General features: G+C 44.0%; 1 protein-coding gene across 8 annotated transcripts in view; it reads left to right on the top strand.

Annotated features, from left to right (window-relative positions):
* Positions 1 to 22,971, top strand: part of wrn (WRN RecQ like helicase) — a 38,042-nt gene extending 15,071 nt beyond the window's left edge. For 2 of the 8 annotated variants that reach the window (XM_079862218.1, XM_079862219.1), the window contains exons 20-36: positions 8,419 to 8,600; positions 8,691 to 8,792; positions 9,612 to 9,704; positions 9,789 to 9,918; positions 10,161 to 10,331; positions 10,694 to 10,791; positions 11,151 to 11,214; positions 11,291 to 11,376; positions 11,516 to 11,597; positions 11,768 to 11,880; positions 12,343 to 12,457; positions 13,884 to 14,006; positions 15,980 to 16,142; positions 16,234 to 16,358; positions 17,430 to 17,597; positions 17,686 to 17,835; positions 21,707 to 22,965. In XM_079862218.1, the coding sequence (XP_079718344.1) occupies positions 8,419 to 8,600; positions 8,691 to 8,792; positions 9,612 to 9,704; positions 9,789 to 9,918; positions 10,161 to 10,331; positions 10,694 to 10,791; positions 11,151 to 11,214; positions 11,291 to 11,376; positions 11,516 to 11,597; positions 11,768 to 11,880; positions 12,343 to 12,457; positions 13,884 to 14,006; positions 15,980 to 16,142; positions 16,234 to 16,358; positions 17,430 to 17,597; positions 17,686 to 17,835; positions 21,707 to 21,820 (2,079 nt within the window). In that variant the 3' untranslated portion in view covers positions 21,821 to 22,965. Of the gene's footprint in view, positions 1 to 8,418; positions 8,601 to 8,690; positions 8,793 to 9,611; positions 9,705 to 9,788; positions 9,919 to 10,160; positions 10,332 to 10,693; positions 10,792 to 11,150; positions 11,215 to 11,290; positions 11,377 to 11,515; positions 11,598 to 11,767; positions 11,881 to 12,342; positions 12,458 to 13,883; positions 14,007 to 15,979; positions 16,143 to 16,233; positions 16,359 to 17,429; positions 17,598 to 17,685; positions 17,836 to 21,706 lie in introns of all 8 variants that reach the window. The other 6 variants (XM_079862224.1, XM_079862222.1, XM_079862225.1 and 3 more) reach the window with 6 other exon arrangements.
* The last annotated feature ends 2,977 nt before the right edge of the window (positions 22,972 to 25,948 follow it).

Raw genomic sequence — 25,948 nt, 5'->3', positions numbered from 1 at the left:
ACATAGTAGGATGTCCTGTTACTTTATCCTCTACAGTAAAAGACCTGGGTGTTATACTTGACTGCAACCTGTCTTTTGAAAATCATATTTTATATGTTACAAGAACAGCCTTTTTCCACCTTAGAAACATTGCTAAGCTACGTAACATGCTATCAGTTTCTGATGCAGAAAAGTTAGTTCATGCATTCATGACCTCGAGACTAGATTACTGTAATGCTTTATTAGCTGGTTGTCCTGCATCCTCAATAAACAAGATACAGTTAGTCCAAAATGCCGCCGCTAGAGTTCTTACTAGATCAAGAAAATATGATCATATAACACAGATTTTATCATCACTACATTGTCGGGGTGTAACGATACACAAAACTGACGGTTCGGTACGTCCCACGGTTTTGACGTCTCGGTTCGGTTCGGTTCGGTTCATTTAGGTGGGGTGGAGTTTTTTTTTTAAACAGTGCTTTAATTAACAAATTGTGTCCTTGTCTTTAAATTAATTCAATTACAAGTAAACGTCTCACAAGGATAAAAAAAATGATCTGCTAATGCTGTAAACTATACAGGAGCCCTTACTTTCACATTACTATAACATTAAAGCTTAACAACAGAGCCTAGACTTTTAGCCTAAATTCAGTTGCTATTTATTTTTAGATATAATAATAATCAACACTCAAGTAACAAATTGTATGAAAACATGTAAACTGTACATAAGGCAGTTTTTACATTAACATATGTTTTTACTCTAATTTATTATTGAAATATAATCATTTACACAGTTGCTGTCATTTTCATGACAGATATTTTAAAAATACATTAAATAATCAAGATGTCATTAACAGGTTAAGTAAACTATAATATATAGGCTAATACAGTGCATTTATTTAGTGAAAGGGTTAATTTCCTTAGCAAACCAACAAGCTGTGGACACTGACTTGCCTGAGGTAAATAAAGCTATATGAAAAACTAAGTGTTTTATTGACGTATTTCCGCTGTTGAAACACTGACTTAGCGATTACACGAGTTATGATGCCTTTCAGTAAGTATACTGTATCTTTCAACATATCTTCAGGTGTCCATTCATGTTTATTCTGTAACTGAGGAAGAGATGCTCGCGTTTACTCGCGCTCCGCGCTGCCGCTTTAAATGAGGAGCCTGTCACGCAAGATCAAAGAGCGCCAAAACGACATTTCATGTTTGAATTTCGTGATCAAATAGACAGAATCTGAAAGATTACACCTTGCTTATTATCGAAAGTAACAAAACACTGAGCTTTTTGCGATTAAATGTGGTTAATGGTGGTTAATGGTGGTTAGGCAACAACGCTGTATTCGTTGTGTACACATAAGACATGAGGTCCAATGGGGGCGGGGCGGGCGTGTTCGGTTCTCTTACGAGAGGTTCTCTCGTATTGCGTAAGGAACTTACGCTACGGGAAAAGTCATCTTTTCTCGAGATACTGAAGCCAAAAAATTATCCTTAATTTTTCATAATTTGTCAACGCAGTGCAGCAGGCAGCACAGCAGAGCTAGAGCGGGCAATACTGCGTGCTCATTGGCTGCCGCGCGGCAACTGCTTAAGCCTACCAGTGAGCCCCGCGTGACGTCACGCCCAATCAGGGTGCGCGCGCCCTCGCGCGTCACAGCCCGCCAGAAGGGGCGGCGTCAGAGCGTATAAAAACAGGGCTCGGAGGCTTAATTCTCTGATTTCTGTCTCTTCAGCGAAGCTCTTCGCATCGCTGCTCTCTGAGAGAAGCCGTCGCCGTCGAAACCAGCAACGAGCCAGCCTAGGACAGCCTGAGGAAGCCGGACGAATCTTCGCCGCCTTCAGCCTGCCGTGCCAGCTCAGCTATCCGGCGATATATCCTTTCTCATTATGTGTTTTTCTGATGTATCTTTACACGAGGCGTTGTTTCAAATGCCTCGCACCACTCCCCGCTCTCTCTCTCCCTCTGTCGAGCCGCGCAACTGCGCCTCTCACAAGGTGTGTTAGAGATGCGGATGATTACGGGGCTCGCTCTCTCCCTCTGTTCGAGCCGCGCAAAACGTGCCGCTCACAAGGGATCGCAGACGCGTACGGTCACGGGGCTAGCTTTCTTTACGTTACAAGAAAGCTACCCCCCTCCCCCCCGCCCGCCGTCTCCCGGCGAAAGGAGAAAAGAGTGTTCTAGACCCGCCAAGGCCGTTCTAACCTCCATCTCTAACATATTTCTCAGTCCCCTCCTAGTTCAGGCTACTGGGAATATCTATACTGCAGTAAACGAGCCTGTCACAGCACACGCACGCCTGCAAACAGGATAACGCTCTCTGGCTACTCGCCCTCCCCGCACTCTCTCCCTCTGTTCGAGCCGCGCAGACTGCGCCGCTCACAAGGGATTGCAGAAGCTGACAGTCGCGGGGTTAGTTTTCTTTACGTTACAAGAAAGCTACTGTCCCCGCGTCCGTCACTCGCCGGTGATAGGAGAAAAGAGAGTGTTCGAGTCTCACCGAGGCTTGGCTACCGCCTTTCTCACATATTTCTCAGTCCCCTCCAAGTTCAGGCGGCTGAAAATATTAATATTGCAGTAAACGAGCCTGTTACAGTACACGCACGCCTGCAAACATGATAACGCTCTCTGGCTACTCGCTCTCCCCGCACTCTCTCCCTCTGTTCGAGCCGCGCAGACTGCGCCGCTCACAAGGGATTGCAGAAGCTGACAGTCGCGGGGTTAGTTTTCTTTACGTTACAAGAAAGCTACTGTCCCCGCGTCCGTCACTCGCCGGTGATAGGAGAAAAGAGAGTGTTCGAGTCTCACCGAGGCTTGGCTACCGCCTTTCTCACATATTTCTCAGTCCCCTCCAAGTTCAGGCGGCTGAAAATATTAATATTGCAGTAAACGAGCCTGTTACAGTACACGCACGCCTGCAAACATGATAACGCTCTCTGGCTACTCGCTCTCCCCGCACTCTCTCCCTCTGTTCGAGCCGCGCAGACTGCGCCGCTCACAAGGGATTGCAGAAGCTGACAGTCGCGGGGTTAGTTTTCTTTACGTTACAAGAAAGCTACTGTCCCCGCGTCCGTCACTCGCCGGTGATAGGAGGAAAGAGAGTGTTCGAGTCTCACCGAGGCTTGGCTTCCGCCTTTCTCACATATTTCTCAGTCCCCTCTAAGTTCAGGCGGCTGGAAATATTAATATTGCAGTAAACGAGCCTGTTACCTTACACGCTCGCCTGCAAAACATGACGACGCTCCGGCTACTCGCCCCGCTTCCCGCGCAAACTGCGCCGTTCTCAGGGATGTCAGAGCGGACGGTCACGAGTAATGCTCAGCACCCCGCGTGCCTCACTCACCGGCGGAATGAGGAGGGAGATGTTTGTAGCCCCGCTGAGGCCGGGCCATTCTCCAATTCCCATACGTTTCTCAGCCCCCTCTGAGTTTAGGCGGCTGAAAATGTTAATGTTGCAGCAACGAGCCTGTTATAATACACGCACGTCTGCACGCTATCGCCGACGAAAAACATGACCCGCACTCTCTTATGCTCGAGCGAACCGATAGCCTATGCACTCTTCCCCTGTGGCTCAGTGGCAGAATAACAGGCTTTCACACCAGAGACCCGTGTTCGATCCCGGCTCTGGCAGCAAAAATTTTTATGCTGTTCGCTGATCCAAGCTCGCGGCCAGCTTCTCACACGCAGAAAGTGTGTGTATTGCAGCCAATGAGTCAGTTATACAACTCGCTCGCCTGCACACAAACGCTGTTCGTACAGCGGCCCAGAAAATCTGGCAAAGAGTGTTAATTCTGGTTATTCGGCTCACGCCGACGGTGTTTGAGTGTAGTAAATATGCCCACGACCCAGTGTTCATTTCTACACACAAGCACAATTCCCCCTGTGTACCCCACAGAGCACACTCACATAAAGCGCGCACTTGCCGCTCGAGTGTTAAGTGTAGGAAAGGTGCCCGCTCACGAGTGCTCACAACCACACGCTGTTCGCTCTGTCTCACACGTTCAGGGTTCAGATATCGCCACTGCCACCGGCCGTGTTTTAATAAAGAGTCCTGTGCCCGCTCCCCTGCGTTCACACTCTGCTATAAACACTCACGCGCGCTCTCTCAGCGCAATCCGGCCGGTCACTGCTATCAGCGAGTCCCCGTCTCGCAGCACTGTCTCGGCGCGCACCGCGCGCCCGCCACTGCAGTTCCCTCGTCCCGCGCTATGCAGCGGGCAGGACTCAGAGGCCATTCGACCCCTAGCTATGAGTGCGAATGCATGGAAAGCTATTCCGGGTGTGTCGACATGGGTGCTGGACACGGTAATACAGGGCTATTCGCTACAGTTCAGTCGTCGGCCTCCGCGCTTTCAAGCCCGGACCGAAATGAAAGTGAACGCAGAAGCAGCCCATCTGCTTCATGCAGAAATAGCGAAGCTGCTACGAAAAAAAAAAAAAAAAAAAAAAAAAGGCGATAGAGAGAGTTCCTCCTTCTCTGACCGAGGCGGGCTTTACAGCCGTTATTTCCTCGTGCCCAAGAAGGACGGTGGGCTCAGACCCATATTAGATCTGAGACATTTGAACAGGGCTCTCATGAGACGGCCGTTCAAAATGCTTACGACCAGGCAGATCCTCGCGCTAATTCGCCCGAGGGACTGGTTCATATCTCTAGATCTGAAAGACTAGCGCAGTCAAAAGAGGAACTCATCTCTCACAAGATAGCGCTTCTCAGTCATCTGGAAAGCCTGGGTCTTTCGGTGAACTGGGCCAAGAGCTCACTTATCCCCAGTCAGTCAATTTCCTTCCTAGGAATAGAACTGGACTCGGTGGCGATGACGGCCAGGCTGTCAGAACAGCGCGCGCGCTGTGTTCGACACCTCGCAGCATCCTTCCAAAAGGGCAGATACCTCCCTCTGAAACGTTTCCAGAAGCTGTTAGGCCATATGGCATCAGCCGCAGCGGTCCTACAGCTGGGTTTACTTCGAATGCGCCCGCTTCAATGCTGGCTGAAATCGAAAATACCCCGCGGAGCGTGGGTTTCGGGCAGCGCTCAAGTCAGCGTGACTCAGGTCTGTGTCTCAGCCCTGCAGCCCTGGCTAGCGCCCGAATGGTACCGACAGGGAGTGACAATGGGAGTCATCTCACACCGCAAAGTGGTCTCGACAGACGCGTCCAACATGGGTTGGGGAGCGCTTTACGGGGGCAGACCAATCTGCGGCCCCTGGTCGGGCCCAGAGCGGAACCTCCATATAAACTGTCTGGAGATGTTAGCGGTCGAGAAGGCTTTGAAGCATTTTCTCCCATACTTGCGGGGACACCACGTGCTAGTTCGCTCAGACAACATGTCAGTGGTGTCCTACGTGAACCGCCAGGGCGGACTCAGATCCAGAGCCCTGCGCGCTCTAACAGAACGCCTTTTGGTCTGGGCTCAGGGCTCGCTGCGCTCGCTGAGAGCCGCGCACGTGCCCGGGCACCTGAACGACGACCCGGACAAACTGTCCAGGGACAATGTTACCCCAGGGGAATGGGCGTTACACAGCCAGACGGTACAGACGTTGTGGCGCCGCTTCGGCGAAGCGAAATTGGACCTTTTTTGCCACAAGCGAGAACGCTCAGTGCAAAAGGTTCTTTTCGAAGAGCAAGGATGCGCTGGCCCAAGTTTGGCCCAGTGTCCCGTTGTACGCTTTCCCCCCGATCTCAATGCTGCCTCAGGTATTAGCAAAGATCAGGGAAACGCGCTGCGCAGTGCTCCTCATAGCCCCGCACTGGGAGAACCAACCCTGGTTCCCGGAGCTGGTGAGCCTGTCAGACACAGCCCCGTGGCCGATTCCGGCGAGGAGAGACCGTCTCTCTCAAGCCCGAGGGTCAATTCTGCATCCCCATCCAGAGCGCTGGTCTCTGCATGCGTGGGTAATCAACGAATATTCGCTGATCTGCCAGAAGGGGTAGTTAACACGACCTCGCAGTCCAGAGCCCCCTCGACGAGGCGGCTCTATGCGTCTAAATGGTCAGTGTTTAACAAATGGTGTGCAGGGAAGAGTTTGAACTCTCAGTCCTGTGGGGTTCCACAGGTTCTGAACTTCCTCCAAGAGCTCTTGGACGCGGGCAGGTCCCCCTCCACGCTCAAGGTGTATGTTGCGGCGATTGCTGCGTTCGCCGACTCGGCGCGCGGCCGCGCACTAGGAAGAAACAAACTCATTACCCGTTTCCTGCGAGGCGCCAGGAGGCTGAACCCTCCGCGGCCACCTTCGGTTCCGATATGGGATCTGTCTTCGGTCCTGGAGGCCCTTAAAGCTTTTCCCTTCGAGCCGTTAGACTCTGTGGGTCTCTAATACCTCACTTTCAAAACCGTTTTTCTGCTGGCCCTCGCCTCAGTAAAACGTGTGGGTGACTTGCATGCGCTATCAGTTAGCGCGTCGTGTCTCGAGTTTGGACCTAACGACTCGTTAGTCATTCTCAAACCTAGACATGGCTATGTCCCTAAAGTGTTGGGTACTCCTTTCAGAGCACAGGTTATCTCCCTCTCAGCCCTGCCGCCGGCAGCCAGCGAGGTCGATAATAACCTCCTTTGCCCTGTCAGGGCGTTAAGGCTTTATATTACGCGCTCTGCAGCCTTCAGGCTCTCAGAGCAGCTCTTTGTTTCGTTTGGTGGGCACACCAAGGGTCTCGCCGCCTCGAAACAGACGCTATCCAGATGGATAGTGGACGCTATTGCGACAGCATACGCGTCCAAAGACCTGCAGTGCCCTCTGGGCATACGGGCTCATTCCACCAGAGGCGTTGCCTCATCGTGGGCATGGTCCAGTGGGATTTCCATTTATGACATTTGTACGGCAGCAGGCTGGGCCTCCCCGTCTACATTTGTTAGGTTTTATAACCTGGAAGTTCCCGCCCTGCAGGCTAAACTTCTTGCAGTCTAAAATCATGTTCATGCCCTGCTCTTCGCAGGCTGGATATTAGATTTGACTCTTCTGGTCGAGCCGCACTTTCAGGGAAAGCTTTTATATACAGACCGGCTGCGCCGCTCTGTTTCTCCCTACGGGTGCTTATGTACATGTGTTGGCCCGCATTGCTGGCCACCTCTCTCCCCACTCTTCACTCCCCGGGTCCCCTCCCCCTGGAGTTGTGTGTGGATGCATGGCGCGCACGGCGTTGACAAAGGGTTCCCGTAGCGTAAGTTCCTTACGCAATACGAGAGAACCTCTCGTAAGAGAACGATACTCGGTTACTCACGTAACCTCGGTTCTCTCTAGAGAGGGAACGAGTATTGCGTTCCCTGCCGTGCTTGCGCCTCGAGCTCATGTCGCTTCATTCGACAGAAACCAGAGAATTAAGCCTCCGAGCCCTGTTTTTATACGCTCTGACGCCGCCCCTTCTGGCGGGCTGTGACGCGCGAGGGCGCGCGCACCCTGATTGGGCGTGACGTCACGCGGGGCTCACTGGTAGGCTTAAGCAGTTGCCGCGCGGCAGCCAATGAGCACGCAGTATTGCCCGCTCTAGCTCTGCTGTGCTGCCTGCTGCACTGCGTTGACAAATTATGAAAAATTAAGGATAATTTTTTGGCTTCAGTATCTCGAGAAAAGATGACTTTTCCCGTAGCGTAAGTTCCTTACGCAATACTCGTTCCCTCTCTAGAGAGAACCGAGGTTACGTGAGTAACCGAGTATCGTACGCCATGAGAGTATCGCGATTCGTATCGTTGGTGGTGTATCGCGGTTTTTCGGTTCGGTTCGAATATCGTTACACCCCTACTACATTGGTTACCTATAAAGTCCCGTATTAATTATAAGGTATTGCTACTGACTTATAAAGCCCTAAACGGCTTAGCTCCAGTCTATTTAACCGATCTTCTATCGCCCTATAATCCATCACGCTCTTTAAGATCACTAAATTCAAGGCTTTTGGTCATTCCTAGGATATCCAGATCCACCAAAGGAGGGAGAGCATTTTCACATTTAGCTCCAAAACTCTGGAATAGTCTTCCTGATACTGTTCGTTGCTCAGACTCGCTCTCCCAGTTTAAAACTAGATTAAAGACGCATCTCTTCAGCCAGGCATTCATATAATACTGTTAATCTTACAGTTAAATCCGGTCTCTAGTTCATAAACGCCAGAGGAGAACTGGCCCCCGACTGAGCCTGGGTTCTCCCAAGGTTTTTTTTCTCCATTAGGTCACCTGATGGAGTTTTAGGTTCCTTGCCACTGTTGCCTTTGGCTTGCTCAGTTGGGGATATTTGGACGTTCCACTAGAAACAAACATTGATGTATTGTTTTAATTTAATGCTGTGAAGCTGCTTTGATACAACCTACGTTGTGAAAAGCGCTATATAAATAAACTTGACTTGACTTGACTTGACTTGACACCATCACGTGAGCTGGGGAAGATGAGCTGGTTTCGGTGTTTGGTTGGTAGGGCGCTCCGTCACAGTGTTGTTCCCTCATGGTTTTGTCCGCAGTGTGTGGTGGCCACTGTGGCGTTCGGGATGGGCATCAATAAATCTGACATCAGGAAGGTCATCCACTACGGGGCTCCCAAAGAGATGGAGTCGTACTATCAGGAGATCGGGAGGGCCGGCAGAGACGGGCTGCCCAGCGCCTGTCACGTCCTGTGGATGCCTGGAGATATGGCCCTGAACAGGTGAACACTCACCCTTCCTTAACTAGCTGGACTTACAAGACGTTTTCTGATGCGCCTACTTAAAATATATCTGCTTTTGTTTTCCGGAAGATTCATACTCAATCAATCCAAAAGTGAGCGCTTCAGAGGCTACAAAATAGACATGATGGCAAAAATGGAAAAGTATCTAAATTCAACCAAATGCAGACGAAAGTAAGTGAATTTAATTTTGGGTGAATCTCATGAAAGATTATTTCAACTCAATCAAAGAAAATGTGTTGTTACTAAGGGGTGTAACGATACCGTAAACTCATGATTCAATACGTATCACGATATTGAACTCGATGTGATATTATTGCGATACTCCAAGACACATGATAGAAGGTTCACAAAAAATGTACTGTTGATTAAAATGCTAAATTTGGTGTTAAATTGTGTGTGTAAATGAATAGTCTTGGACTTGGTGCTGAAACCCAAAGCTCAGGACAATCGAGACGCCAGAATAACAATATTCATGATTCTGGAGCTGAACATACAGGATTATTGTAGATGAATATGCTTGTTCTCTGTTACTGACTAGATATATTTATAATAATGTAGGACACTTTTTACTGGTAACATAAAACATTTGTCATTATCAGACGCACAAATATTCCCCCATTGCATTATTATACATTATATTCAACATTATAGTAGTTTAATGTAGTACTGACACTAAAACTCTGTAAACTTGAATTTTTTTTTCTCAGAAATTTTCATTTTGGGTGAACTATACACAATACATATTGTCACTATCCACGATACATATTGCATTTTTGTATTGCGATATATTGTGACACAATATATTGTTACACCCCTAGTTACAACAACAAAAAACTCATTGCATTACAGCAAATTTAGTGGGAAATATTCCTACATAACATTATTATTTCATTTTCACATATTTATTAAGACTTTTACAATCCTATTGAGACGTGATTTTTGTAATGTAAAGGTGATGATTTTCTGAGCATTGTGTGAATTATATCGTAGGTTGATTTTGTGTCATTTCGAGGACAAGCGCCTGAGGAAAGTGACGTCGGGAATTCTGGGTAGCAGTGCTTGTTGTGATAACTGCAGGACAGGGTGAGTGGATCTGCTCTCTGTGTGTCTTCAGACTGCTCTGATAGTTCATGGAGGATGACATGCATTATGGTGTTGTGCTGTCAGTGTGAACAGAGGCGATCCAGAGCCGGTCCAGCAGGACTTCGGCTCGTGTGCCTATCAGCTGATGAAGGCCGTCAGCACTATGGATGAGAGGTTTGGCATCACAGCGCCCATCCTCTTCCTGCGGGGCTCAGTACGTCACACACAACACCCCTTAACATACAATAACATGCTAAACCCTCTGCCTCGGAATGTGGCCGAATTTGTTTTATGTCACTTGATTAAAATCAGTTACTAATCCAAAAAGTCTTGTCTTCAGATGAGGGGACGCAAAAGGAAAACATATGTTTATACTGCTTCAATGAGGCCTTTATCTTTCACACATGAGTTTGTAAACTCAGAACTACAAATGAATATGTGTGATCTCTGCTTCAGAGCGCTCAGCGGGTTCCCGATCGCTTCCGGAAGCACTCTCTGTTCGGCATCGGCAGGGACGTCTCAGAAACCTGGTGGAAAGCTCTCGGCAGAGAACTGGTGGCTGAGAAATATCTGATGGAAGCCACAGGCCACAACAAATTCAGCACTCTCTGCAAACTCACACCCAAGGTACTCACACCCAAGATATCTCATGAAGCTTTAAGTAAAGCATGTTTCAGGGGTGCGTCGCCTGAGGGGGAGAAAGGTGGGACTGCACTTTCAGCCGAGAGAAGAAACGCTCATTGGACAGTCCTTTCAGCACTTTATTGGCGGGAGCATGAACTCTGCACTGGATTTATTGTCTGGATGCATTCAAATCTATAAAACTGCCTCTCGTGATGGTGGTATTTATGTTAGAGTATAAATAGGGGGATTTTTAGGTGCCAAGTACACTTATAGTATATGCTAGAATTATTACAGACTTTATGCATAAAATGTTGTGGAAAAACCATGATGTGTTCATGGAGATTGTTTGTGAATGTTTGGCTCAGGGCAGATCGTGGCTGAGTAAAGCTGAAGATGAGCGGCACAGGCGACTCCTGCTGCAGCCCAACAGGGATCTGTTCATCAGAGCCATCACCGTACCGCGGTAAGACCCGCACACACACACACACATGTGCACTGTGTAGGTGAGGACACACCGGGTCCACGTGGCAAACCTGAGTTAGAGGGCTGTGGCCAGTTGTTTTAGGTTATTTTGCTCACAGATTCCAGTGCCTTCAATCTAATACATAGCTTTCCTTTAATGAACATTTTCTTGTGTTTTTTATCTTCAGTGATTTACATTGTGTTAGCTTTTATTTTGTATGATATGCTTCATGTAACATTGTGAAAGGTGTTCTTTTGTTGCAGAATAGCAGGCACTGGACATTTTCCAGCCATGCCAAATAGCGTGGCACAATGACCTCTGCATGCATTTGTCATTATATTCCTGGTGTGTCTTTGCAGGAGAAAAGCAGATCCGGCACATGTTGGGTTTACTGCTTCTGACCCTCAGCCAGATTACACTCGGGTCAGTGTCAATGCGGAAATCTTCCTTTGAATGAACCGTTTTACTTTTAAATGCTTGATTTTATTGTTTTCTGCAGCCCTCTCTTGTTTCTTTTCAGAGGTCAAAGGTCAGTTCTGGAGTTGACACACCTCAGATGGTGGAGAAAGCAGGCTTACCCTCAAGGTATGAATTATAAATAAATATTTACTGAAATTTTGACTCCAAATTGACATTTTTCTTTGATTATGGTTTGTGTATGTTGTTCAGAGGTTTGCACCACTTCCTGTGTCACGTCACAAACTGTCTTGGCATGTGTTTACAGATCAGCTGCCAGACCAACCCAGATCCGCACTGAAGTCCGAGCCCAACCGCCAGCGGTCTCTGCCAGAGAGATCCAGCTACAGGTACTGAACGTAGATCAGCTCTGCCACTGTGAGGATCAGCCCAGTGCTGACATTTATCAATCCTTCTGATTTCTTACGAGTAACTGAGTGATTTCTGAAAGCTCACACAGCAGCGTACGTCTCTGGAAACAACAGTCAGGATCAAAGTCTTGTTTCTTCTGTTTTTGCAGTCTGAACTGTATGGTAAGCTGGTGTCTGAGCGTCAGAAGTTAGCTAGTCTCAGAGACATCCCACCAGCTCTACTGGCTACCAATAAAATCCTGTTGGACATGGCAAAATTAAGGTAACATTTGCTTGAAGGAAAGGGTTTGTTGGCCTTTGGATAATGTAGGATAGTGTAGTATTTTACTACGGTCACATTTACTGTTGCTCTGTGCAATCTCGCAGACAAAATCTAGTTATTCTAATAGGAATCTGGAATCTGTGCCACTGGGAGTTTTGCGTGAGGGTGGAAAAAGTTCCCCATGATGCAGATTTTTCTATTTTTGTCACTTGAATTCGCCGCAAGAGAAAGCTGCTTGTGTTGAAAGAGTCTTCTGTATGAGCTGTGCTTCATACATCGCTACGCTATTGACAGTAAACAGTGGACCTTTTTATGAGACCGCACTTTGTTAAAAAAGCCAAATTTGTACTGACGATTTAAAAGAAAGAATAAACCAGTGTTATAAGGTGGTGATGTAAAACTTAGGCAGACATGTCTGTCATATGTCATATTTTGATGCTTCATGTGGACTTCATTTGGCAGGCCGTGCTCCACATCCAGCTTGAAGCAGGTGGACGGTGTTTCAGAAGCCAAAGCGTCCATGCTCACGCCTCTGATAGATGTCATCGCCCGCTTCTGTCAGACACACAGCTTACAGGTACTCATAAACACTGTACATCGTGCACTACTCTTCAAAAGCTTGGGATCGGTACGTTTTGTTTTGAAAGACGATTCTTATGATCGCTTGCATTATTTGATGCAATAAAATGTATCATTGCTGAATAAAATGACTAATTTCTTTTAAAATGTGATCCCAAACTTTTGAACGGTGTGCAAAAATATTGATAGTTTGATGTGCAAAAATAATGACTATAGGTCACACTTTATATTAGGTGTCCTTAACTACTATATACTTAACCATTAGATTTAACTTACTAATTACGTACATGTTGGTGCATTTTAATTATATTTAAAGTACTTGCATTTAAATGACAGTTGTAGTTACACTCTCTTTACTCCTAAAGCCAACCGTACCTCAAACTTATTAGCAGTAAACGTACGAGTGTATAGTCTTTTGGGTATTTTATGTTAGTACATAATAGTTAAAGGGATACTCCACTTTTTTCGGAAATATACTCATTTTACAACTCCCCCAGAGTTAAACAGTTGAGTTTTACCGTTTTAGAATCCATTCAGCCGAACTCCGGTTCTGACGGTACCACTTTTAGCATAGCTTAGCATAGTTCATTGAATCTGACGAGTCCAATAGCATTTCTTTCAAAATGACCAAAGAGTTTCAATATTTTTCCTATTTAAAACTTGACTCCTCTGTAGTTAAACCGTGTACTAAGATCGACGGAAAATGAAAAGTTGCGATTTTCTAAGCCTATATGGCTAGGAACTACTCTCATTCCGGCGTAATAATCAAGGAACTGTGCGGCCGTACCATGGGTGCAACAGGCGTAATGATATGACGCAGCGCCTGAAAATAGTTCTAATAGGTTAGACAAACTTAGTCCCGGTCACGTTGGAAGAAGTTACCGAGCTGGGGACTATTTTCAGGCGCTGCGTCATATCATTACGCCTGCTGGACCCATGGTACGGCCGCACAGTTCCTTGATTATTACGCCGGAATGAGAGTAGTTCCTAGCCATATAGGCTTAGAAAATCGCAACTTTTCATTTTCCGTCGATCTTAGTACACGGTTTAACTACAGAGGAGTCAAATTTTAAATAGGAAAAATATTGAAACTCTTTGGTCATTTTGAAAGAAATGCTATTGGACTCGTCAGAATCAATGATCTATGCTAAGCTATGCTAAAAGTGGTACCGCCAGACCCGGAGATCGGCTGAATGGATTCTAAAACGGTAAAACTCAACTGTTTAACTCTGGGGGAGTTGTAAAATGAGCATGTTTCCGAAAAAAGTGGAGTATCCCTTTAAGGCCACCAACTTTTTTTTGGATTGACCTGTCAGCATCCAGGACCATGTCCATACATTTTATAGTGGATGTTACTGATTTATCATCTTTAGGAGGAAGTGTTACGCTGTATGATTATGATAACGAGTTGTTCTGTGAATCAGGTGGATGTTTCCTCCAGCTCGCCTCCACCCGTCCCAACAGCAGGCGTAGCGTCTGTGGGCCAGTTTCTGCCGGAGAGCGTCTCCGTCACTTACAGACTGTTCCAGGTGGAGCACAAGAGCATGGTACGACATTCCCCTCGTATTACTCGCCTTAAGTGCAGTCTCGCTCATCTGTTTTTGACAGAATTATTATAACTGAGCGTGGTGTGATTGAGGTGGTGTGTTTAGCTGGGGCAGGTTCAAGCTCAACGTTTGCAACGTTTTGCTACGGTTTCCGGGTTGAATGACATGTTTCCTAGAAACGGTGTGTAATGGGGTTTGAGACACGTTTTCTCTTGTTTGGTGGGTGTGTCAAAAATGTTAGCCTCAGCAGCAACATGTGTATAAACCACGCGGTATTAAAGAGACTTTCACATTGGGTCCAAGTAAAGACCTTTACAAACGTGTCCTCTGCTGCTCAGTATACGCAACAATTGAAGATATTAGAAGACATGTTTGTCGTAAGAGTTTTATAGTAAAAAATATAGCATATCAACAGTGATCAGCAAAATAATAAGGTCATATAGATCATAACACAGTCTCGGAGGTGAGAAGTGGATTGTCCTTCTCCTGAAATGCGAGGCAAATGTTGGATCACAATAATTAGGAACCACAGTTTCCACAAACCCCTTCACTCGATTGGGGTGTTCTCCTGTATTCTGGATGGCGAGGGCAGTGACTGTAACATCGAGCGTATTTTATATTTACACGTATTTATATCGATTTCACCAGGATCTGAAAATTCTTCAAGAAGAGCACAGAGAATGTCCTTCTCAGCTGCCGTAGTTTCAACTAGGGGTGGGCGATATCTCGATATTTACGATATATCGAGATATTTTTTAAACTCGATATGGATTTTGACATATCGTATATATCGATGTATTGTTTATATTTAATTCTGATTTCGCCACTTTGCTTGTTTGCCTTCTCTGTGCTGTGCTCGCCCCCGCCCTCCTCCGCCTCCTTGCTTTTGTTCTCCCTCCCAGTCCCCTCGCGTGTTGTCTCATTCAACCAAGTCTCCCGAGTCCGGTCAGGCACATCAATCTTTCCCCGCCCAGCGAGTGCTTGAAGTGCGTCAGAAACAGCGCGCGCGCGATCAGTTGTTGTTGGTAATTTTTTGTGTAGCGTCGCCTCTCGCCGCATTGCTTTTGTTTGAGTGCGCTTAACACACTCACACTTAACATGCTCCCCTGTAGAAACGGGCAGCTCGCGCCAGGTCTAGACACGGTGAAAGTTTCCTGATTGTGACGGATGGCGAATTTACATGACACATTATAAATTAGCATTAGCCTACCTATTCTGCTATAGATACAGTGCCAAAAAGAAGAGGATAAAGGTGGATAAAGACAGAGGTAAAGTGATGTAATGAATGAACAGTTTATCTAATTGCATAGTAGTAAGATACTGTAATTTAATGGCAGTTATTTTTACCTTAAACTTTATGCTAGCAGTTGTTCTGAGTTCTCCAGAGGCCCCAGACAGTGTGATTTTGTAACAATCATGTCAATTTTTAGATGCATTTTTATCACTTTTTTTTTTAAATTAATGTTTTACTCTACAGTTGTGCAGTTTTTGGGGGATATATGGCTTTTTTTTTTTTTTTTTTGCCAAAATTAAATTAGTAATGATATTTCTATACAGGTTTATTAAAAATAGTGCAATATGTATTATTTCTTCCTTTATTTTACAGTTAAATTATTATTTTTGTATACAGGGATTTTTTTTTTTTTTTTTAAATGTCGCTGAAGCACTTTGTTCCTACATGAACTGCCTACCTATTTGCACTTCAATAAAAAAAGACTTTGTGGTATTTGGCATATTTGTTTTTGCAGTAGTTTTTGGGGGGTTATTTTTCCTGTAAAGATATCGAGATATATATCGTATATCGAGATATAGCAAAATATATCGAGATATATTTTTTGCTCCATATCGCCCATTTCAACTCTTGCATTATCAGAACAGGGAGTTCAACGCACCACCGTTTCCGTTTAAAAAACACTTTGCAACTTTTTGTCGGGGCTGAATGCAGTTCAGTTGTGTGTGTGTGTGTTGTGTAGAGGCAGGTGGCAGACGCGCGCTCTCTGCCCATGGCTGTGGTGGAGTCTCATCTGCTTCAGGCACAGGAGTCGGGCTGTGCTGTGGACACGGGCAGAGCTGGACTCTCAGAGGACCTCTACAACACCATCAGGAAACACATCGCCTCCACTCCTGCCAGCTCAGGTCAAACACATCAGCACACTATCGCTGATCTAAAAGATCACAGTAATGAATAATTCATCTTTTATCTTACTTCTGTTTTATTCCTCAACAGATCTGAGTGATTTTAAAGCGATCCGCTCTCGTGTTCCTGAAGATATCAGTAACTTTCTGCTCAGGCTGGCGGTTTACCGACTCCAGAGAGACGCTCATCAGGACATCAGCTGGATCGAGCCGCGGGTGCGTCTCACCACTCGCATTTCATCGAAATCATTTTGTATTAGTTGAATATTATATATTTTTTTATTTTTTTATTTATCTATCATGTGTGTATGGCAGAAGTGGAGGTCACCAGCAGAGGGCAGCACAGTTCTGTCTCTTCTGGATTAGAGAAACTGATGAACTGATCTCTACTAAAATTACTGATTTCAATATCAATATTTTTTTAAAGCTTCTGTCTATTATTTATGTTTAAGAGTTTATCAGTTCTTTCCACTTCCTCTGTGGTGAGCAGGATTATTCATGGTGTTTGATAAATGCAAATACTGAAGTTTACTATGACTCTTTTTATTTATTAATTATATTTCTGCTAAAATGAGTTTTATTATCTCAGAAATCATGTCCCAGAAAAATGCATGTTCATAGATCCGTCAACTCCTGTCACCAGTGCTGTGATTCAGGAAACGCTGTACTCAGAGAATCCTGCAGTGTGGCGTGACGTAATCTGTCTTACACCACTGTATAATGCTGATGTGCAGCTCATGTGGAATATTTGTACTTGGTATTTTTACACAATTTTCTGTGTGCGCGTAGAATGCACTTTTTCTCGCACGTTTCATCCTAAAACCTTCATGCTGTTTGTCCTCCGTGTGTGATGCGTGGCGTACTCTCATCTGTGTTGAGCTCTTGGAGTCTCAGTATTCTCACGTTAAGTCGCAACATCTGCTGTGTCTCTCAGACTGATTACGGCAGACCTACTTTATTTTTCTTAGCCGTCATCCCAGCATGCCTCATGTCCAGATGTGGCGTCATTGGCTTCTGCAGCTGTAGTAAAGTCTCCTTCATTTATACAGCGCTTTTAACAATATACATGTTCAAAGCAGCTTTACAGTGATAATAGGAAATTAAAGTAACAGAGATTGTTTTGGCTTTACAGCAGCTCTAGAATAAAGTTATTGTCCAGCTAAAGTTAGTTTTACACCTTATACACCTTTCCCAGAAGCCTCTGCTAGATTTGATGATAATATTGGATGATGTCTTATAGAAACGGTTTAGTAGCTATTACTTTCGTGATGGTCATGTGTTCCTCAGATGCCAGAATACAGAGACGAAATGCCCACAGATGTGTTTCTGCTGCAGGATAAGTCAGCGACAGCAGACAGGCCTGCTGTTAAACGTGCGCTTGAAGAGTCACAGCTCGAGTCTGATGTCATGGACACCAGTGAAGATGAGCTCTTCATCAGTATCCCCATGCCGCAGGTGACTGACATCACAGTGTTTCTGCTTATGATTTCTGAAATCAGTGCATATGTGGACAGACTTCATCTGAAAGCTGATCTTTCATTAGTGTGTCCAGGATGACCCCTGCTCGAGCGCTGGTGTCCGTCTGACGTCACGTGACCCGGGTCCTCAGAGCAGTGGAATGGTTCTGGCCTCCTGGAACCAGGATAAACTGGATAAGGACACGCAAGATCTCTTCAGCGATTCCCCTGTGAAGGTGCATTTTCAAGAACTGATACATAATCGTTCAAAGAATAATACACTACTGTTCAGAAGTTTGAAGTTAGGTACATTTTAAAAAATGAATACTTTTATTCATCGATGCTTTAAATTGGTGTCAGTTAAGATAATAATAATAATGTTACAAAAGATATCTGTTTAAAAAAAAAAAAGAGCACATTAGATTAATCAAAAGTCACAGCAAAGACATTGTAATGTTACAATAAAAATGCTGTTCTTTTGAACTTTCTATCTTTCTATTCATCAAAGAAAGTGTTCACAGAAATATGAAGCAGAACACAACTGTTTTCAACTGATTATAATCAGAAATGTTTCTTGGGCAAATCATATTAGAATTATTTCTGAGGATCATGTGACACTGAAGACTGGAGTAATGATGCTGAATATACCGCTTTGATCACAGGAAGAAATTACACTTTACTATATATATATATATATTGACATAGAAAACAGTTTATTTTTTTAAAATTGTAATCATATGTCACAATATTAATATTAATTTCACAATGTATTGTTAATAATAGAAACTGCACAAAGATACATTTCTAGTTTCTCTGAATTAAAATAAAAAGTAAAATATTTTATCATGTGAACTCAAATGAGTCTAGGATACTACGAAGTAGGGATAATGTACAGTCAGCCAGTTATTACAAAATAACCCAGACAAGGTCCCGATCATAAAAATGATAAAGATAAAAAGACATTTGGTTTCATTGATCATTATTAAGTATAAACATTTTTTAAAAATCTGAATTCGCTACATTGCTACTGAGTGAAAATTGTATGTTGTTCAAAACAGTATTGGGTACAGCATTATTTATGCTGTTTATACAGTTTATTTTTATTTATTTTTTACAATAAAACTATGAATATATACATAAAAATTGTGAATACAAAATACATTGAAAATTCTTGTCAAAAAGTGACTAGTAAAGACTGTGTAAAACACTTGAACTTCAGTACTGTGACTATGATTGTGACATGGATGCTGTTTTTGATGAATGCAGCACCTTCATCACCTCATCACATCATGTTAACACACACGTTTTTTAGGCTGTAATCTGAACCCCAACCCTTGGTTTAGGTGTAATCCTGTCTGCTAGAGTCACTGAGCATCAGACACCGGCCCCTGAAGAGCGGAGCACTGTCGCTGCTTTAGCATGAGCCAACTGTCTTTAACCCCTGCTTGACCTTTGACTCGCACCATTACCCGACACCTCCCATTGTAAGCTCAAAGCCATTAAGGTCATAAGGTTGTGACCTGTGTCACTCCGCTTCACGTCTGATCTTCAGGGGTGCAGGAGGTGTGACAGGATCAAGAAGATTTGATACTTTTGGCCCGTGTTTCTAAAAACAATAAAGGACAAAGGCCAAGTGAAGTTTATTATGAACACATTAATAACACAATGTAATAATACTACTACTTATTAAGACTAATATATCGCGTAATGTTAATTTTTGTGTGCGTGCTTCAGGTCTTTTCCAGTAACTTCCCGCCATAACTGTCTAGCGTGCATCGCTCTGTCCTGTTATCACATGATCTGTGACAGAAGCTGGTTTGAAGAGCACGTCCATCATTGCTCTTTTGTCCTGCAGTGACACGAGCCTGTAGATCGATATGAGATCATTAGGGCGTCTCTAAACACACCCTCCCTGATGTTCCCTCGCACAAATGATTTAACATGAAGACTGAACAGATTGCGAGGCAGGAAGATAAGAAGAGCTGGCTGGAAGGAAATGAAGTTTGGAGGGACACATAAATGGCTTATGAGGAATTGTGAGGGATGTTAATCCGATGGTGGGCAGCGCGGGGTTTTCCTCTGTTGATGCAGCTGTCTGCGTCATGCAAGCCTTCAAACCCAGCGTCTGCTCAGTGCTGTGGCTGTGACACACTCGGCAAGACAAAACCGCATGCATTTTAGGGCTGCGCGATTAATCGCAATAAAACCGCACTGATTGCGGCCGATCGGTAGTAAATACTGCCCCATCTGAACGCCAGAGGGCGCTCTCATGCAAACACGGTAAATATGCCCCGCCGCAGAAGTACAATAATGCGCATCACTCCAGGAAATCCCTATCGCTGTATCTGAATAAACAGAAGATTGAAACGCTTTGATTAAACATGACTTATAAACACACGACTGCCCTATTCTGTGTAAGAAGCACATCATCTCACAGGAGGAGGAGCTCAGCTGTCGTTATGAAGTGAGATTGGAGTAAATTAAATGCTTGCTATTAAATGTTGTCTGTTGTTGGACAAGAGGTTCATAAATGCTTCTCATGTTTTGGAAAGATGTTTGACGCGTGTTGTTTTTTCAAATGCACGTTATAAGCGACTCAAACTCACAGTGCTTTCAGACGGAGCAGCGTTTACAGAGCCGTACGTCAGTGACAAACTGCGCATACAAAATAATCGCAGCCTTTGCGATTTTAAAATCGCGATAAGCCGTCTCAAGATAAGTGCGATTAATCGTGCAGCCCTAATGCATTTTGTGGAAGAGCGTTGTTTTAGTTGTGCTTCAGCTCAACTGTGTGGATGAATGTGATCTTCACAATAGATTTACAGTGAACTCTGTTAGAGAGCTTCTTGTGATAGTTTATCTGTTCAGTAAATCACCTCACTCTCCTGTGGAGTAATAAAAACACCATCACTTTTACAACATTTCAAATCCCTCTCAAATCTCCTAAAGCCAAGCTGATGTTGATTCTTGTTTTATTACGAGCTGGTTCTCTCTTCTCCAGCAGACTCTCCTCTGTTCGGCGTTTGTTTAAGCGGCTCCATGTCAACCTTTCTCACTCGTTGTGTCAATTAACCTCTGCCACCCCTGCCAAAAGTTACACGCTGTAGCCTACCTTTGAAAACCAAACATTGATTTTTCAAGCATCAGTTTGTGTGTGAACAGAAAACGGTGGACCGTCTGCGCAGGAATGGAGAAAGACCGAAATATGTCTGTTAGCCGGCTTTAGTACACGTGTTCTAGAGTAAACCAACAGACTGTAAGTGTGAGGAGGGACGTCTGTCCCTATAGCCACCGTTACGATTTCCTCCATTCATACACACGCACGAGTCATTTGATGTTGACTAGTCCTGTTCCTTACACACACAGCATAAGATTGAGCTTGGGCCATTGTCGTAACAGTGATGCGTTTTGGTGTAATGATCTTGTCTTTTCACTCCAAAATCACCATATAGAGAACTGATGGGAGCAAGCTTCTTCCTCTAATCTTTGTAATTATTTGGCTTTAAAAGTTGAAAACTCATAAACGTGTGTAACAGAGGCCAGCTACTAAGAGCTGTGCAGACCTAACTCTTTCCCCTGAGAGTAGGGCCAGTTACACCAGCTACGGTTACATGCACCTTTAATACGCCTATAATCTGATGGATGGCTCCGTCGGACTGAAAAGCCTTCATTCTGAAGCTCAGTCGATCCGAATGAAAGTTTGATTGGAGCAAAAGGGGAGGTTAGACCCCAAATAATCCGAGATGCATATGTGTCTTATAAACGTATGTTTATTTAAATCTCATGTGTTAAAGGGAGTTCACCCAAAAAAGAAGATTCTGTAATTTACTCAACTTTACCCTCAAGTTGTTCCAAGCCTGAACTTACATTAGCTCCGGTGACGTGACAGCTCATCATGACATCTACACATGGCGACGGGGTCTGCACATGTGCTGAGTTTCTGTTCAGAGTACATATTAATGAATGGGATTGAAAGGTTTAGGGTTGATATAAACAGAGGTTTGAGAATCTTGACTCAGATTGGACTTGAGCACATGAGCGTGAGCTGTAGATGCTCCGGCTGGTCTTCGAGCAGGATTAACCGTTGGCTGATGGTTGTTCCCACAGACGGCGAGTCAGCCTGCGAAGAGGAAACTGCCTGACTGGGCTCAGCGGCCCAACGCCCCAGTGACTGCTGCTGCCGACAAGAGAACCAAGAAGAAGAAAGGACTTTTCAGTTGACATTCTGTCTTACTAAGCTGTGTAATGTTTTGATATTTTGTACAAGATTTCAGATCTTTTTTTTTTTTGTTTTGTTAATGGTGAATACTAATATAATCTAGTTCTACGAGAGCGTCTCATTATTTGTCAGCATTTGTTGTGGAGGATCTGTGAGTGAAGGGGGCCAGAACAACTCTAGGTATTTTCAGATTGCTCACACTGTTCTTGATTCGCACAGATCATGTTTTTGATTCTGCGAGTGTCCTGGAGCTGAACGCCACTGTCGATGTGGAAACACTTCTCCCAGAAAACACCAACTCCCGGGCCTCAACAGGGACCATTTCAACGCCTTCAGAGGACTTATTCCCTGAATTGGTTCATTCCTAGGTGTAAATATTTAGAAAATAATTCAATATTGACCAGAGACAATATGATTTTTGAAAGATGATATTGTGTGTTGCTAAGGAGGGAATAGTTTTGTTAAACATCACACAAACACCTGTAGTGTGTGTATGTGTGTGTCGGCCCTGTACAATTCACTTTACAAGGCTTTTATTGTCCATTCTGCTTCTGTCAAACACCTGCCTTCAGCAAGCATGACAGATTTCTGACCCCTCCAAACCTTCCCCATCATCATCATCATCATCAGTATTTCTCTGACAGGATCTTCATCTGATGCTCCTGAGCACTTCCTGTCTGAGTCTGTCTATGGCCAACACGAACAGCTTTAGCACAACTGTAATTGATTTAGTGACGTGTGTATGGTGCTTATGTAACCAGTGTAAACCATTCTTTTGTATAAAAATGTAACCGAAACAATCAAATTATTAAAGAGATGTAACTGTACCTGCACCTGGGGAACTGAGTGCCACGAGTCAGGGTTTACCAGTCCAGGAGAAATACTTTAAAGATATTTCTCTGATCTATACGGACACATGATGACATGAATGTACACTACAGGACGGAGGTTCATTACAGATAAAACAACAAAAGCAGACACATTCTTTCAAAGCAGCTTTATAGAAAATTGTGATGTTAATGTTTATAATATCTTCATGCTTTATAGTCACGTTTAGCAGATTAGAGCTGTGCGATAATATAGTTTACATTTGAGACGATACAAGCAATCAAGCAGTTGAGATTTGCTATATAATAAATGTATCACCCTACAGAATACTGTGTGTTTGCAGATGAATCTGGACACTTCTATATCCAACTTTATCTAAAGAGCTGGCTGATAATATTGTTACATTTAGCAATGATGTTATCAATCAAGCAAGCATGTTATTGGTAAACTGCACATCTTTAGAAACGTGATATTGAAACTAAGATGTTCTAGGAATTAGTTTTCTTGTCTTAAAAAAGTAAAATTCTGCTGTTGGAGAGTGTTATATAATCTACAGGATTGTTATTGCATTAAATCATTAACCAGACATACAATCTATGAATATACATTTTAACAATCGACTGCAAGCTAGCATTCAGATCTGCCTCCAACAAATGATAGAACCAAGTCCCCGTTCTATTTTGATGATTTGTTTCATTCGGAAAATGCAAGAAAAGCTGTCACTACTTCCATTTCATGACAACTTTTAGGAAATGTTTGATTGAATTTTTAAAGAATTGCTCTTATAATTGATTTTTCTTAACTGAAGCTGGTTTTCATCTGGCCCCTCGACACCTTCCTAGAGAACCTCCACCCTCTCAGGCTTGTCCACATGTTCGTGTGTGTGTGGTTGAGCAGTATCTCAGGAACTGCCTGAGGCTCTCTGTGAAATCCACACTCTTTGTAGCCGCCAGCTGTCCTGTGTGGCAAATACTGCGCATCCACTGTCAGTTTTGCATGGCTGAATCTCTTTGATGAAACCTGCCAGAGAACTGTGCCTGCCTTTCATGACACTGATGTTGTCGCTGATGAACATTCCCACACTGACGGAGGGAAAGGTGCCGTGCCTCATGCTTCTACTAGAGTCATCAGGTGTCCAGCTCTGCTCTGGAGAGTCCAGCTCCAAAACACCTGCCTGGAGTTTGCAAGCAGCGTTTGCGCACAAAGGTCCCTCACAGAACTGATCTCAGACACTCTTCTGAGGCAGTGTTACGGTTTAATGATCTACAGCAAAATAGAGCGAGCTTTGGTGAAAACTAAGTGAATATTTAATGACTGCAATAGTAATTTCTCGCTAGAAATGACATAAGAGGAAAACGTTGATCAAAAAGGTACATTTACACACAAACTGACGACCAGCCACAACTTCCAGATGCCATCTTTATGTTTCTAGCTCAACTGTCACAGAATGGAAAGCAAAGGATTGTGGGATATCAAAGACAGTGAAGGATACATCTATGCTGGCTTCAAAAATCGATCAGGGGTGGGTTTCCCGAAAGCATCGTTGGCCAACTATGGTCGCAAGTTCCGTCGTTACCAATAGAGTTCAATGGACATTGCGATGAACTTGCGACCATAGTTGGCCAACGATGCTTTCGGGAAACGCACCCCAGATGAAGGGATCTTGAAATGCATCCCCCGAAGGCAGCATTTATCAGTTTTCAGATGCAGTATGCGTCTCAATCAGCTCCCTAGTTCACTGATCAGGGAGTCGGCCATTTTAAGGTCTGTCTCAATCACAGAATCCTTCCAGGGCACTGAAACATTCACTCCCTAAAAAGTCCCACAATGCACCGTGAAAACCAGGGAGCATCGACGCTCACTATGTTCCCTTAACGGAAGTTCAGAAGTGTGAAACATAAATCACGTGAGCCGACTCACTACACGTAATGACACGAGATAGAGGTTTTATAAAGTACAAACCATTATTTTATGATGTCAGCATAAACATACATCGCTAGACAGGTAAAGAACATAATATAGCAAACATTTTTCATTTATTTCCGGCTAAAACGTTGCACATATATGTAACAAGCCGAGTATTTATCATAATGTACTTTAAATAACATTATAAGTAATGTCAGAAAGATTAATGACGTTGTCACATCACTGGAAATAAAGTCAGCGTGTAGTGAGCCAGCGTCCTTACTGTCCTTTAAGTGCTTTGAGTACCCAGAAAAGTGCTGTATAAATGTAATTAATTATTATTCTTTTTATTATTACCAGTGCCCGAGTTTGTAAACACAATATACTGGTTCACAACCTAGGAATCTATAGGGAGCTGACTGAGACACACCATGAGTTTTGACTCCCCTTTGAGAGGGAAGCAAAACACAATTTAATAAACTTTGAGCAAGTACACTTGCTGGAAGGAGACGGACGGTTTGTACTGGATCAAACCCAATGGACTGGAAGGGAATGGTTTCACAAACAGCTTGTTTTGAACTGGTGGTTCTTGGACACCAAGTGGATCAGCTCAGCTCTCCTCATTGGGTTCTTCTCAGAGCACTTTGAGAATGGGTAAATCTTGAACACTGCCTGTAGTCTGAAACTGACCCAAGCAAGAATGTTTGCCCCCCTGGAAAGTTTAGTGTGACTGTGTGTTTAGCTGGCTCTAGTACTTTATTGGGACAAGTGTGCTGAAATGTTTACATCAGCCCCACCCTTTTATCTATTCTAGATGTTACTGTGGTGGCAGAATCTTATGTTTGTGCGTAGGCACAGTTTTTGAATAAAACCAATGCAGGGTTTTATACATGAGACTCCATCAATGCAGGAATATTAGCAGCTATTATTTTTTATATTTTTACAATGACTACAGTCTAAGTTGACCACCAGTGGAAGTCAAATTTTAGAAGCAGTTATTTTTGGTGGTTTATTTCAGATTATTATTTGGCTCCATGGGGCTGTTGTGCCTTGCATGTTCTTTTGTTTTTTCTTTTGAAAAACCTTTTGAAATAGTTTCTTTTAATTTTACATTATTTTAGAGGCAAGGCTGTTCCTTCTAAGGTCAATGTTACATTGACCGAACTCAATATCATGTGACTTTCACATGGAAAACCTTACTTGACATTACATGGCCACAAACTGACTTTTAGGTCATCATAAAAGTGGCATACCATGAATTGCCGTGTACCTTTACAGCTACTTTTTGTTCTGTGTATATTATAATCCGTGTGATTGTATTAAATGACATCATGTAAAATACAAAAAGAGGGCACCAATTGAAAGCAGTGGGTATGGCTGTGGGCACCACTGAGAAA

Source organism: Squalius cephalus (genome assembly GCF_949319135.1).
Source record: "Squalius cephalus genome assembly, chromosome: 24".
Lineage (NCBI taxonomy): Eukaryota > Metazoa > Chordata > Actinopteri > Cypriniformes > Leuciscidae > Squalius > Squalius cephalus.
Note: the sequence above shows the minus strand (reverse complement) of the source record. Positions and strands in the feature narration are given on the sequence as shown.